The sequence below is a fragment of the Brugia malayi genome (genome assembly GCF_000002995.4).
Source record: "Brugia malayi strain FR3 genome assembly, contig: Bm_v4_Chr1_scaffold_001, whole genome shotgun sequence".
In the NCBI taxonomy this organism is placed as follows: Eukaryota; Metazoa; Nematoda; class Chromadorea; order Rhabditida; family Onchocercidae; genus Brugia; species Brugia malayi.
This window is the reverse complement of record NW_025062475.1, coordinates 7,130,694-7,143,781: the sequence shown is the minus strand read 5'-3', so window position 1 is coordinate 7,143,781 and position 13,088 is coordinate 7,130,694. Positions and strand designations below refer to the sequence as shown.

The following is a 13,088-nucleotide window of genomic DNA, read 5'->3' as shown; positions in this document are numbered from 1 at the left end:
TTCGAGTTAATTAAATGTGATCGGAGTGTTCATACTCCTCTTACGGATGGCAGTGGCATGTTTCGTTGGTCATTCCATGATATATCCAGATTTCTAGAACTGCAACTTATTTTCAGGGGAGAAGTGTGATAGTATAGGAGAAAAGAAATCATTTCAATGAGTGCGGCTTCTGGTCCGCGAGATTATGATCATCTCTTCAAATTGCTTATCATTGGTGACAGCGGTTAGTTTTTAACATTTCTGCATTAAAAGAACCCGTTAGCACCTTCCCATTTCCCATATATGAAATTTTTAACTGTAATAGACCCATTAAGGTCGTAATAGATTAACACACTAACTGATATAAAACTCATATTACAGGAGTTGGGAAAAGTAGCTTATTGCTTCGATTTGCAGATAATACATTCTCCCGTAAGTTTTAATAAAGTAATTGGAAAAGACTCTCTGCATGTTAAAGAAGTATAAAGATATGGTATTCTTTGCCTCTGAAGGAAACGAAAGAAATCTTAGATTTCAATCAATTTCTTTTTGCTTATGCTTATTATTGCTTTTCGACCAATCAGTTATTTAATCTTTGGATTGATATCGAGCATTTGAATCCTAAGTCATTGTTGCAACTTTAACAGTCAGAAAACTAATTGCATTTTGTCAAGTTTCAACTTTTTTATAGCGAATTATATCACGACTATCGGTGTTGATTTTAAAATTCGAACAGTTACAATCAATGGACAGCGAGTGAAATTACAGATTTGGGATACAGCTGGCCAGGAGAGATTTCGCACCATCACTTCTACGTATGTTTCTTTTATTTCAAAGATTTTCACATTTGAAATAAGTTCTTAACGACCATGCTTTCTTTTCTCTGAATTCTAAATGTTGAGTAATACTTTGCATAGTTGGTGATGGTTTAGTCGGAGCCATTCTAAATTGTACTCAGCACGTTTTTTTATCATATTAGTATTTTCAAAAGACCCTATCGATGAAAAAATAGGAAGCTAAATCAGCATTTGCAGTTACTATCGTGGGACACACGGTGTGATTGTTGTTTATGAAGTGACAAGTGGTGATTCATTCAGTAACGTAAAAAGATGGCTGCACGAAATCGACACAAATTGTGAAAATGTTCAAAAAGTTCTGGGTAAAGCAAAAATTCTTATTTTTGAAATGAAGTTAGGAGATTTTAAGAATTTGAACCTGAACTTAGAAAATTTTGCAAATTTTCAGTCAGGATTTGTGATCTTTATTCTATTTTCTTACATACTTACAGTTGGTAACAAAGCTGATGATCCAGAACGGCGAGTAGTATTAGAAGTAGATGCTCGTCGTTTCGCAGAAACAATGAAAATCCCGTTTTTTGAAACCTCCGCAAAAGAAAATATCAATGTTGAAGAGGTGATATTTGCCTGATTTTCTGAGGTTAATCTCCATTAGAAATATCAGTGTAAGTTAAGTTACCCATAGAAGGCTTAAGCCAATTTGATCAGTCATTAAAATATTCAGATTAGTTCATAAAATAGAACACTGAGAGCATTGCTCAACTAGGAAGCTAAGACCTAATTGGAGCGGCCATCCGGTAAGGTTATTTTCAGTTTGTCTTTTTCCTAACAATGGTGATTTAATTTCCTTATTGATTATATTACTTCAGTTCTTATGAAAAAAGTAGAGATCAAGATTTTGCATTAGTTTGATGTAATCTTACAGATGTTCAACTGCATAACACGTTTAGTACTAGAAGCAAAGCTTCGAGCTCCTCAAACAAACATTGCTGATAGTGGAAGTGGTGTACGATTGGGTGGCTCTATTCTGAGACGACATGAAAAGAGGAAATGTTGTAGCTGAATGGAAAACAATTATTGTGAACAGTACATTTCCTTTTCTTTTCCAAAATTTCTTCAAATCTAAAAGATGTGGTTCTTGCTTTGCGTCTCTATTGCTATTATTTACTGGTTAACATTTTTCTCAAATTTTCATTTTCTCTTATGAGATTGGAAATTTTTCTAATCAGTTTAAACCTGGTCTTTGGACTTTTTTTTTCAAAATTTATATTTAATATTGTGAGAACCTAAATTGTGTTTTTTGCTGAGGCAAGTTATTTTAAGTTAATTAACTCCGTTTTTCTTAATTGTTGGCCGAAAAAAAATTCTCAAATTTTGGTTATTTTGTCCAGGTCTCACGGTTTTTTTTGAATGTGGAGTAACATTGGAAAATAATTCATAGACTGGATTTTTATTCCTACATGTCGTTACTTCTTAATCATTAGCTTATTAGGGCTAGTGAGTCACTGAACTTGGTTTTCCCCGTGTCATGCGTTTTCCCGTTCGATCTACCACACATTCTGAAAAAACATAATGCCAATCTGTTTACTTAATGATTGAAATTAGTAAACTATGTATGTGAATGACAAACAGCAAGCATGATAATAAGAGAATAATTTTTTTTGTACAACTTTTTTCGGCTTTCTATGAGTTTAAATTATTATGCTTTATTCAATATAAAGCGTGTAAATGTAAGCTTTCGCGAGTTCATTACTCCTGACTTTTCATTCCTTAGTTTCACAATTATCCATTGGATTATAAAAACTGGTCTCCCTCCTAATATTGGATTTCATTACTTCTTGGCTGTAGCTAGTTCCCATTTATTGTTAATAAGAATTCGGGAGGTGTGAGCGCAGGATTAAACTCTCAATGGGTTTTAAAGATCTCGACGCGTGGAAAAAACAGGAATCAAAAATGTGGCTTTTACAGAGGCTTTGATATGTTGGGAACTTAACAGTGGATATTCTGATTTATGATTTTTTTAAAGGAAACCTGTGGATCGAGCTTACCGTTAAAGAAGGTAAGTATGTAGTAGCCATTTATATCCCAAATTACTCAAAAATTTTAACAAATACGTGCAGAGGTCATTACTATTTGAATAATATACTTTACTGGAATTCTTTGGTTGACTTTTTATTCTGCAAATTCTCGCTTTTATGTAACATGTTATATATAGTGCTTTCAAATGCTCGCTTATCTCGTTGTGGTACAATGTCTGTTGCAAGCGGAATTTATGTTATGTGCATATTCTACGCACCTGCATAATTTAAAGCCTTAAAGACATAAATTGTGCAAAAAAAAAATCCATTATTTGTACAATAGGTATTGGTTTTTGTTGGCAGTGCTTTATTATTTGGAAATTTTCGGATCATTAGGAAAATTTCACTTCCTTTGTTGAATGCTGTTTTATTGAAACGTTGTGACATCATCACAGTTCACATGGAATTTTATAAATTTCAGGTTTTTCTATTTATTCATGTATAATTGCTTTGTGTAATTGCATACTGTCTATCTGCAATTGTACATGCTTCCTTTGTTTCTGACATATTTTTGTAATCTTTTTCAAATTAAATTTTGTGCCATCTATTCGGCGATGCTATGCAATGTATTTCTCTACTTATTTTTACTTTAGCGTTATTCTTAGGATATTTCCAAATTTTCATAGCTATATGCATGTAAAATAACTTTCTTTCTTGTTTGAAAGTCTGATTACAGGTGTGAGAAGTGGGATCAGAAAAAAATTTTGGATTATGTGAAAATTGACATGATATACAATATCACAACATGAGTTATCATTTATATTCCGGACATGAAACATAAAATAAAATAAAGTGTGAGTCGGAGATGTCTTGATGTGACCATCTCTGTTTTTTAAAACTAAAAATATACAGCAGGTTTTTATGTTCCTTATGGGAAGAGAAGACATACAATAGCTCATACGTATTACTGAAATGAACATTCCGGTAGACATCGAGTAGAAATTTATCTTTTCCAAGTTGCAGCGTCAAAAGGGAGAATAAGGATAGTTTGAATTTCCAAGACTAAAAGTTTTAGAAAATTTTTGGTTTATTAAGTCTCTGGAGGTTGAAGTTCTTGACATTCTTTTCATTCGTTCGTGTTTTCTGCTGACTTGTATCTTAGTGATTATATCTATTGTTACAAGTTTTTGAATCCCGGTAAAATGAATCTAAATTCTCAAACGTTCTTTTTAATTTACTATCACATTTTCCCCTATTTCTGATAGTTTGTCAAAAATACTTTATTATACATAATTTGTGGTAACCTTTCCTGATTTGGATTGTTTTATTTCTTGCACCATTTTTCTTTCAAATTTGGGTCACTCATTACCTCTAAGTCGCGGACATTTATAACCTGAAATTTCAGTTATGTTCAAATGTGTTAGTACCTAAATATTTTTCAGAAATTTTAAAATTTGGTTTTGTGTTTGAGAATTAGGCAAAAGGATCTGTAAAATTCCTATAAAGAAGTATGAGACCGACCTGTGATTCAACTATTGTTGCATCAGATCGAATCATCTTTTGTATCCTTTGTTCGAGTTGTACGACTGTTTCCTCCACAAATTCTTCCACCGACTCCTGAATTTTTTACAACGATTTAAACGAAATATAAAGCCAAACTTCTTGGTAGAGCATGCTGTAGTAAGTTGTGCTTTTTTTAACACAGTAAATTAAAGCATCGAAAATTATGTAAGCCAAGGGAAAGTAGTAGGAAAAGCTGGACATCTAGATTTCAGAAAATGGAAAGAAAGAATCTCCAACTCAATGCGTACCCTATTGGTCGTCTGTTTTTCAATTTCCTGAGATGGATCGTTCATGATAGTGTTTTTTTTTCTGATTTCTAGCGCTGGTAATTCGGTGTCTTCTGTTCTAAATATATTGTAACTTGGTTGGTGTTGTTGCGATGTTTGTTTTACGCCTTTAATAACATGATTGAATTTAATTGCAGATGTAGTGGTTTTATCTAGTACAACCAAAGATGTGATTGTTACTGGTGTTTTCGGGACCTTTTTCGTTAATGCTTTCATCTTTTCTTGTCTTTCTTTCAGTTCCTGAAATTTGCCATATGATTCTGTCTTCCACTGCAACTACCACATGAATTATTTCTCACTGCTCAATTTAACTAATAATTCCATTCCATAAGACAACGAAAGGAAACCAATGTTTCTTTTTGTGTATCTATTTGTGCTACAGATTATTCGAATCTCTCCTGTTTCCGCTTGATCTCCAACCATGTTCAAGACTTTTCAAAATATATTTGAGAGCTAATATATCCGCTACTGGTAACGTCTCAATTGAAATTATCTAGCTGACCTGACCTTTTAGGCAGTTAGTGTGAAACTGTATGATTTTTGCTAAATATAGAAGTTTAAAATGTTTAATAAAGTTACTTTTTGGTATTTCTGTTTCAAATGATCATCGCTTACAATTGTTACATTTTGTGTATTAATTTTCACATCCATACCACCAGCTGGAAAGTCGACAATATGTGGATAACCGTTCCGAGGCTGGCTAAAATTTATGGAAAAAATTCGGTTGCCCTACTTGTAAATTTCATCAATATATACATCTATACCTGATTTATTTATAATTCATGATTCATGGTTATTAATTTTTTACGTACAAATCACGTAAGCAATATAAAACGTTGGATCTAGCTGATCACGCTGGACACCGCAAGTCCGGATGCTATGCTTTAGTAATGAAAAAAAATTTTTAATAGAAGTAAAAACCAACTTATTAGTTCGTGGTGATGAAACAGCAAATGGTGTTTCTTCAGCACTGATCAGTTTCCCGAGAGGATAAGAAGCAGTGTTGCCAAAGCCAGGTACTAATAAAAGCGGTAATGACCTGACTGAATGACTTCCTGATGCAGTCACACGTTCCACGATAGTCAAACGTCGACGTGATGGCATTACTAAATGCTTGAAATTTTGTTCATCTGAGAAATTTGAAAGACAGATTAAATATGGTGTAGATCAAAAATGTGTAAATACTTCCAAATTGCAAAATTCAATTTTATTTTTTTAAAAGCAAAATTTTCAATATCAAACGCAAACATTTCTCTTGCTGTGATGGATGAAAAGTTAGTAATGGTGCTGCTGTTAAGATAGTCGTTGTTGTTGTCGCTGTCGTTGTTGCTATCGTAAAGGTCATCGCTTCTACAATTTCTTCGTATTCATCATCGCTATCAATGGAGCCTGTGAAATCCCAAGATCGGTTCATTTCCTGAATTAGAACAAATAAAAAACAAAATTTATGATATTTGAGTTTTTAGAAATATACAAATGCACAAGAGAGATTAAAAGTTTGAAACATATGTTTTATAGAAATCGGTCAAAAAGAACAAACTCGATCAAAAATATTTCAAATTTCGCATATCTTACCTTCAAAGGTACGTTTATAGGTCTGATATTTTCATTACTTCTTTTTGCTGCTCGACGAGTTCTGCGACACCGAGGAGGCTAGAAATTTCATTTGTCAACTTTTAATCTCTACGAAGTTTTTTGGTGAAAACATTTTTTTTTTACTGGTAATGCACTGATTGTAATTTGAACCGAAGTAAAAATTCTGCAATTATGAGGAAACAAAATAAAGCGAGGACAGCTCAAATTTCATCAGCCTTTCCCTTTTCAACGGTAAAAAAAAAGTTATTCAGCAAGCATCGTGAAGCATTGTGGAGAAAAATTTTGCATGAAACATAGATACCAGAATGGTGTCACATTCACTCAGTAACCGATCACAAAATCGTAGATGACACTGCATTTTGATCATTGAACCGTCCGGAAACTTGACCGCTTTACCGGCAGCAAATGCTGACAACGGTTCCACATATTCCGGTGAATCCATAACCGAACTATCAAGTGCACATCTGAGCAATTTAAAGAGACTATATTGCTATCTCTGAATTGTATAAAATGAGATGGAATTTCTGATGAATTAAATTTACCCGAACGAATCAATAACAGTTCTATTAACTCCACTATTCAAGTCGATGATAACACAAGTGTGAACAAGCATCGACTGATATGTATCGAAAGAATCTGCAAGGTGACAAATCGAGAAGAGTACTGGTAGTTGGATTGATGATTAGCATGAGGAATTATTTGGAACGTCTTGAGGTGTCTTCCATTCCAACTTATACAAATTTTTTATCTGTAGAATGGTCTTATACTAGATCAAACTGAATGGCTGCCGAGTCTGATTAAATTAGAAACCTAGTTTAACTAGTTATAATTCTCATAGAATGATGGGAACTGATTTTTGGAATTGAAGAACAAATTCAATTCCTTTCACAGTGCTTTTGAGTTTTTTTATTTTTAACACTTTTATGGAAAGTGTTTGATTCCGATTTTCAGTCTAACCTGTTCTCTGGACTCTCATTAGACAATCGTAGTTTCATAGATTGTAGTGAATGTTCATATAATGTATTGCAAAGTGGCTTTGGTAATTATTTTGCGTATTGCTACTTTTTAGAACTCTAATTTGTACCTGAAAATATCATCATATCACTTATACCTTTATCGCACTCCCATGAATGAATAATCTGATCACCGACACGGACATCTTCTAATATACATTTATCATTTGGTTTCGTATTTGATACCATCTTGTAAGAACAGGGCATTTTCAATTCATTCCTATAAATCTTTTTTAAATACAAAAAGAAAAAAAAGGATAAACGTAAGAAATATAAGAAAATACCAGAAGAGACAAAAAGTGCCTTAAAAAATCTTTGAATGATCAGCATTCTTATAAAAAAGAAAGGACATTTACTTATTACTAGTAGCCACTGGATTGTCCATATATTTTCTCGGCAATTTTGGTACTTTTTCAGGATAAAAACATTGCACCTTGAAAACCTTATCCGCTTTTGTATTGTATGATGGATGAAATTTCAGCAAAACATTTGTTTCGAATAGTGTACCCATAAGATTTTGCTGAAATATCCATACTGAGAATCATTTTATAGTAAGAATCAAGTAGGAATAATAACATAGTAAGACTCATTGCATCCTCACGCCAATCAGTGAAGACTGTATTCTCTCATATACGTTATAATACAAAACTTAACAGCAATTTGAAAAAAAAGAGAGACAAGGTGTACCTAAACGGTTAAAAAGTAAAGCGATGAAAAAATCAAATACAAATCACTTACTTTTATCTGCTTTTGGATGTTACAAGAAGTAAGATCTATTGAAAAGCGAATCTCCCTGGAAGATGAGTTCTGTGCAGTTGCAGCGCACTCTGGAACGTGAAAGTAACCAGGTACGTAGAGATGTCCGTAGAATGGATTAACTGTCGAAACAATGATTTCGACAGAATCACTGTGACAATTTATTTCAGCTCCAAAAAGACCTAAAATATGTCTTTTTTACTTGACTATATTTGTCATCAATATCATCACCCTTTTCATCTCATTTTTAATGGTGCAACATGAAGTTTTCAGAATTTTTTGGTATTCTAAAACTAAAAAATGAATGTTCTAAAACTGAAACTAAATCAGGAGGCTGAGTTAACTAGTTATTCTTGAAAAAAAAATGTGAATTTTTTTAAAGCTTCATTAATTTTTAATCAATTCTATTTAATAACTTTTTCTAATAAAGCATGAAATTTGTTACTAACCTCTCGAAAAGTCACAGTGCTCGCCAACAGCAATTTTCTTAAACTGATGCACGAACTGATCCAGTGAAGCCTGAGAAGTTAGATTCTGAAAGGCAAGATTCTGGTCACCCGTAATTTCCACCAGTTCACCCATATTAATGTGCGCACCAATACCAAGAGTAAGTATTTCAACACCTATATAAAAATTACACAATAAATTAAATTTAAGATTTAAATTTAAAAGTTTAAACTTGCCATGAAAAACACAAATTTTACTAAAAGTCTAAACTTTTTTTGAAAAGAAAAATGTGTTAAATATTGAATTTTTGGATAAGCTACTGTTATTTACCAGCTTGACGAAGTCGCATTGCAGCTGGTATTGGATCATCATGTGAATGGCCATCGGTGACAACGACAGCTACCTGATAATAGTAATTTCAGGAAATCATTCATTTCATCACGAAATATTAAAGAGAAATTTGTAAAGAACAAAACTCAATAGATCACTGCAATTACACTTTTTTAATGTAGTAATTGAAAACTTTTTTAATGAAATATCCGTTCAACAGTTCATTAAAAATGTATGAGGAATGTTTCATCCCTTGCATATGAACTAAAAAAAGAAAAGATGAAGTTGAGTGATTTTGAAAACCTGTGCCACATCATCCTGATTCAATCGTGTTCCAAAGTTGGAATCATGACAGAAAACATGAAGGGCTTTGTCCAATGCTTTGCCAGTTTTCGTTGTTCCCGAAATGTGTCGAATTTTTTGAAGTGAAGCACGAAGTGATTCCTTGTTCTGAAAAATTCATGTTTTTCAAGTAAATGTTAAAAATTTTTAATAATTTTTTTAGGAATTCAAATTTCTTCCTGCAGTAATTTTAAGTTCAGTATGAGTTCAAATATTAAGTGGAGATCTAAATGTCGTTTTTGATGATCTCAACATCATCTTCCAGTAAAAATTATTGGTTATATATTACAATTATTGCTAAAAATTTTCAAAAATCTTTTGTCACTACACTAATAGTTCTTTATAGAAAAATATTTAGACAAGAAGTCAAGAACGCATCCAAAATGTCAAAGGATACGTATGGTTTTGACGGAAGAGACGAGAGATAGGGACGGAAAGGAGAGATGAAGGTAAAAGAGGACATGAGTGATTGGATGGAGACATAATCATAATGTCGGGACAAAAAAGTATTGGGGTTAAGTATGAAATGTATCGGATTGGAAGGTCGTAGCAAAAGAAAAGAATTATAAAGGAAGAAAAGAAAGAGAAAATCTAAGGTAAAAACCATGGCTAGCCAAGTATTTTCATCTGGAGTGAACTTTATCGAAAAAATGTGATTTCTACGATTTTTCAAAAAAGTGTTGAAGATTCTAAATATTCAGGTTTGAATGCCACAATTTCTTTTTTCAGTGTAGCCCCACTTAGTTAAATAGAACATTACTGGCACGAGAAAAGGTTGCGTTACTTGTAGAACAAAAATAATCGATAAAAGAAAGAGTAGTTGATCACATAAAAATTAGCTAAAGAGGTTAATTCGATGAGGTGCTTCTATACCTGTTAGTAGGCAGTGGACAGTGAATTGTTAGCAATGATTGCTTTGAAAATGAATAACTTCCACTTTTCATCTTCTGAATCATTTTTTTGTTTCTCCCAAAAAATTCTATTTTTTGGCATTACAATAACTTTTTACAATGTCCTGACAAATGTCGCTTTCAAATAATTCATACATTTGTCAATGAAAATTTTCAGAAGGAAATATTTCAGCAGATACTATCCGATTCATTCCGTAGATCTCATTTGACATGCATAATATGTATCTATGCAAAGCAAAATAATTTATCTAATTTAAATACGAGAAAATTTTTGCCTGATTTCACTTAATTTTAATCATGATAGCCCGGATAATTTTAATTTAAAGGGTCATTTGCTTTGGCTACTAAATTTTTTTACTGTGAATAGCTTGAGAAAATCTCGGGGGATAACAGATTTTGAGAACCCTGATTTGATTTGCTTCATTTCGGTGCTTCGGAATTTCCTAAAACCCACTGCACTTTATATTTTGGACTGACATCGAAGTTTTTGAAACTTTGAAACAGCAACCAACTGGATTGGCACTAAAATTAAATTCCACTCGTGTGTATGATGAATATTGCATTACAGCAATTTGCGTATTTTTCGGACCAATTTCGATCAAATCGACTATCCTGAAATGTGTTTTCTTTAAGAGGAAAATTGAAATTGTATTGAGATTGCTAGCTATCTCAGTATATAAGTTTAAGCCCAGTAATAAAAAATTAATAGTGAAATACATTTCACTCTTTTTAAAATACCATACGGTTCATAACAAACTTATTCAACATAGCCATTTGTGTTGCGAAAGTGCTTCCACTAACACTACCGGAACCATCCAGAATGAACAACAAGTCCAGTTGACGGTCCAAAGGTCGACATACTGAAATGTCTCTTAAGTAAACGTAACGATTGCATCCCAGTTGATCTAATTATTAGATATTTTTTTCAAAAAACAGATGACATTATTAAATCAGTGACAGGTGTGCAGTACAGGTGATATTAATGACTAATTTATGCGGTAATGAGCAATGCAACACTATTTTATCATATTACTATTGCTGTAGGCATAGTAATAGGCACTATTATAGGCTCTTCACTATGCTCATAGACCTTATACTTGACAATATCGCAAAAGATTATGCATTAGATATTTTTGAAATTGCTATTCAGAAGACTGATTACCTTTAGCCAGATCGTTGTCCTCGTAATCGATTGCTGTGATCAATGTCGGAGCGATTAATACTAGTGTTATTACCGTACCATAAATTAGAGGTAACATCTTTTTTCTGAAACTTTCTTTGAAAATGATGTTCGAAAAAGATTCCAAGTTAATATATGCGAAATGAAAAATGATAACTTATAAAGTGATCATTTAAGGTAAAAATGGACAGAATAAAGACAGGAAGAAGTGCGTAATGGTCAGTGGAAGTTTAATTATAATATTACTACAATGACAGAAATACTCAATGTAAATGATGGAAATGGAAGTAGAATTAGCAGTTTTAGACAACATTTATGAGAGTTATTATAGCAATAATTTCAGTAATAGTTATAATAAAACAAGGAAATTCCTCAAATGATAAGCTCTTTTCGTTCTTCAAGCTCTTTTTTCTTTTTGAAGCAGATAATAAAAATGAAATAAATTATTAGTCATTCCAGTATCGTTAAAACACAACAATTAAATAAGAAGTGAGTGGAAAATGTGGAAGGATCAGAGGGAATTATCGAGGGTATAAAGGAAAATATATCGGAGGAGAAAAGTGGGAATGGATAATCAAGTGGGAGCTTCAGTGCCTAATTTTTTCTGGCAGTAGAAGTCAGCTCCTGATAATAAGTTCCGAAAATTAATTCAAGGACTGTTTACGATGCATCACACATCTCAGATTTCATATTTGAAGGAAATATATAAAAGATGCAGGGTTACTTATCGTGATATTGGATGAAATTCGAAGTGAAAAGATCAGAATGGCTTATTATTACTCAAAAACTGCTGCTTGGGTGGAATTCCATTTCATTTCTTTAACTTTTTTGTCCATAAAAATCATTATTTCTAGAAGGAATTCTAATGACTTTTTTAATGCTTGCGAATTTTATATAGCCAATAGAAATGAAATTGAAAGTTTCAAATAGAAGATTTAGGCTACTGAAATTGAAATTCAATGGTAATAATAATGTGGTTAGTGTAATTCGGTCACGATATCATTTTTTCAAGCAGCTTATTCCGCTGGCATTAAAAATATTGAAGAAATATTTAAAGTATTTAGAAAATGTTTTTCCTTATTTACGAGATCAGTAACTACTACTAGAATTATGATAGCATAATAATTTAGTGAGGAATAGCATTCGAAATTTCAAGAAGTAGCTGGGAAACATTGAAAAACAGTTTTAAAACCATTTTGTTTTTAAACTATTTTCCATCATTTGGAGGTGAAACAAATTCGTTTCTGTGCGTTCTGGACATTAAGTTGAGAAGTTTCGGTGTGATGTGTCTTTGATATTTGCGCATATTAGTGAAGTAACTTCTGCCGAAAATTGCTATTTCACAGAAATTCAGTTGTAGGGTTAAACAACAATGTGTATAGAAAAATGGGCCGAAGACACGCACCTAGAGATAAGAAATGTTCCTGATGAGATCAGCGGATACATTATCAAACAGACAGTAAAAAGACCACCTGGTAGGATTGAGAATAAAAAAAGAAGAAAAGGGACCGTGCAGTAGTGTAAATGGATGGAAATTATTTCGTGAGCGACCCATTTATCTGTTTCATTCTTATAGAATATACGCTGAGAAAAATGATCGTTCCTGGATAACACTCCGACACTTCGGAATATCCAGCAAAGGTTTGCTTTGTCTGTTTGGAGCATCTATAGACAAGTAATTATAACATTTCGAATGATGGCAAAAATGGTGGCGCTCGCGGTAATGTTGTAGTAATGGTGTTATGAAAGATCGCTGTAACTGTAATTATCGGACTGATTGGATTCTATAAATTTGTTTTTGAACCCAACTTCTCTTATGAGTCTCGTAATTTCATCTTTGATTTCAAAAATTCATTCAAATGCTTTTAT

The 13,088-nt window shown here is 32.6% G+C and overlaps 2 protein-coding genes across 2 annotated transcripts; one reads left to right on the top strand and one right to left on the bottom strand.

Annotated features, from left to right (window-relative positions):
- Positions 1–156: 156 nt before the first annotated feature.
- Bma-rab-35 (Uncharacterized protein) lies at positions 157–1,839 on the top strand (the record flags this gene model as incomplete). Its single annotated transcript, XM_001900742.1, has 6 exons — positions 157–223; positions 361–411; positions 671–794; positions 1,014–1,138; positions 1,268–1,392; positions 1,702–1,839. The coding sequence occupies 6 exons, from the start codon at positions 157–159 to the stop codon at positions 1,837–1,839; spliced, it is 630 nt and encodes a 209-aa protein (XP_001900777.1).
- Positions 1,840–4,118: 2,279 nt separating this feature from the next.
- On the bottom strand, positions 4,119–11,298 carry Bm10691 (Uncharacterized protein; the record flags this gene model as incomplete). The annotated part of the gene is made up of 18 exons (XM_043076882.1): positions 4,119–4,187; positions 4,316–4,411; positions 4,606–4,884; positions 5,224–5,344; positions 5,570–5,750; positions 5,893–6,061; positions 6,220–6,297; positions 6,542–6,704; positions 6,783–6,876; positions 7,352–7,473; positions 7,610–7,773; positions 7,992–8,191; positions 8,459–8,632; positions 8,787–8,859; positions 9,090–9,236; positions 10,552–10,651; positions 10,797–10,899; positions 11,202–11,298. The coding sequence occupies 18 exons, from the start codon at positions 11,296–11,298 to the stop codon at positions 4,119–4,121; spliced, it is 2,430 nt and encodes an 809-aa protein (XP_042932816.1).
- Positions 11,299–13,088: the final 1,790 nt, after the last annotated feature.